At 41.2% G+C, this 1,907-nt stretch overlaps 1 protein-coding gene across 1 annotated transcript; it reads left to right on the plus strand.

The window, feature by feature from the left end:
- Window positions 1–565: 565 nt before the first annotated feature.
- Window positions 566–1,901, plus strand: LOC108578089 (piggyBac transposable element-derived protein 4-like; the record flags this gene model as incomplete). Its single annotated transcript, XM_017941344.1, is given in 2 exon segments — window positions 566–1,620; window positions 1,622–1,901. Coding segments are annotated over 2 exon segments (1,335 nt in total), but the record flags the coding sequence as incomplete, so codon positions are not given.
- Window positions 1,902–1,907: the final 6 nt, after the last annotated feature.

Raw genomic sequence — 1,907 nt, forward strand, 5'->3', positions numbered from 1 at the left:
AAATAAAAATATAATAAAATATAAATTTAATTTGAAAATTTAGTAAGAAATAAACATTCCAATTGGTCAGGATTTCAAGGTAGATTCATTGGCGATATTAACGGTTTGAGACTTTGATTTTACATGAAAACCATTGCCGCTCAGCCATGGTAACCGGGTGTTTATTATCTGAAGTCCAAAAAGGACATCGGTGCGCTACCTTTCCCAAAGAAGTCTTGCCGTACAGCGGAAGACGAGACAATGCCAAAAACGGCATAAGACCATAAAATGCATCCTATGGTAATAAAGGCTCTCTACGTCATCAGGGGGGAAGCAAATTCCCGGAATCGGTGCGCTTCGTACCTGATGACGCCGACTTCCCGGGCTCCTGCATGCTCTTCAAAAGAGGTATATTTGACTAATTTTCCCGGGGTAACCAATCAGAGGCCAAAAAAAAACATGCACAGCGACACCTTTTTTCAGAATTTATTCAGACAGAATTTCAAAAACCTTCGGACGCGATACATCGCCAACCCAGAGTATTCTTTACAAAGTGTTATCTGTAAGACCATCACCCTTCCTAAAAATGGAGCCGTTTAGGAATGATTCTCAATATAATGAGAGTAGTGATGATGGGTTGGAAGTCGAAGAGTATAACGAATATGTGAATAATTCGTGTATATATGACTCTCTACAAGATACCGAAAGTGACGCCAGTGACTGTATAGTTCCTCCTAAGAGACGGAATGTATCAAGAATTGTTAGTGAAAGTGAGGAGAGTCAAGACGATGAAGAAGAAGATCCTGAAGAAACAGAAAACTCAAATACCAGTGAAGAATGGGAGGACGTCACGGAAAAGGCCGATTTGCCTTTTAGTTTTGCATTCAAAACTTCTCCCCGAACAGTGGGACCACAAATATCTCGGGACGTGAAAAAAGCACTGGACTTTTTCAAGTTATACTTCACGGACATATTGATTGACCAGATAGTAAAGGAGACCAACAACTACGCAAGAAAGAAGATCAGCGAAAAATAGTTGGCTAGCAAATCAATTTGGCATTCGTGGGTCGACGTTACCCGTGAAGAATTCATGGCATTCATCGGCGTAATTCTTAACATGGGAACAATGCCACTTCCAAATATAGCGGAGTATTGGTCAGTTAGGAGCAATACTAAAATTCCTTTTTATTCGCAAACATTCAAAAGAGACAGATTCCGGCAAATTTTTTGGATGCTACATCTACGAACCGATGCACCGTCCGATACATCGCTGAAAACCCGCATTAGGAAGGCGGACGACTTTCTGCGATACATTGACACAAAATTTGCCGAACATTTTATACCTGGCGAGGATGTTTGTGTCGATGAGTCAATAGTAAAATTCAAGGGCAAAATTGCATTCATCACATACAACCCCAAAAAACCAACGAAATGGGGTATAAGGATTTACGTATTGGCCGATGTGGAAACCGGATACGTATATTCGATTTTGCCATATTATGGAAGTTTGACGACCGAAACCTTAGAGAAACCAGAACTTCCAGTTAGTTCCAGAATCCCATTGACTTTGATAAAGAAACTCCTGAACAACGTTCCAAGCACAGAGGGCTACCACCTGTACACGGGCAGATTTTTTACAAGTATTGACAGGAACAATAATGCCAAACGGGAAACACCTGCCACCTCAAATTAAGAAGCCTAGATTTTTAACAAAATGTACCGTAGCTTATAAGAAGAATAATACGCTAGTCCTCGCATGGACTTTCCTGAGCACCAGCGATGCAGCAAGTCTCCAACACGTTACAGCAAGAAGACGCGGTGGTGGTGCAATTAATGTGTTGAAGCCAGTTGTAGCCGTAAATTACACCAAAAAAATGAGGGCTGTGGATCGCGCTGACCAATATGCAGCATCATACTGTTTTTTGCGA

The sequence above is a fragment of the Habropoda laboriosa genome, unplaced genomic scaffold (genome assembly GCF_001263275.1).
Source record: "Habropoda laboriosa isolate 0110345459 unplaced genomic scaffold, ASM126327v1 scaffold1166, whole genome shotgun sequence".
Classification (NCBI taxonomy): domain Eukaryota; kingdom Metazoa; phylum Arthropoda; class Insecta; order Hymenoptera; family Apidae; genus Habropoda; species Habropoda laboriosa.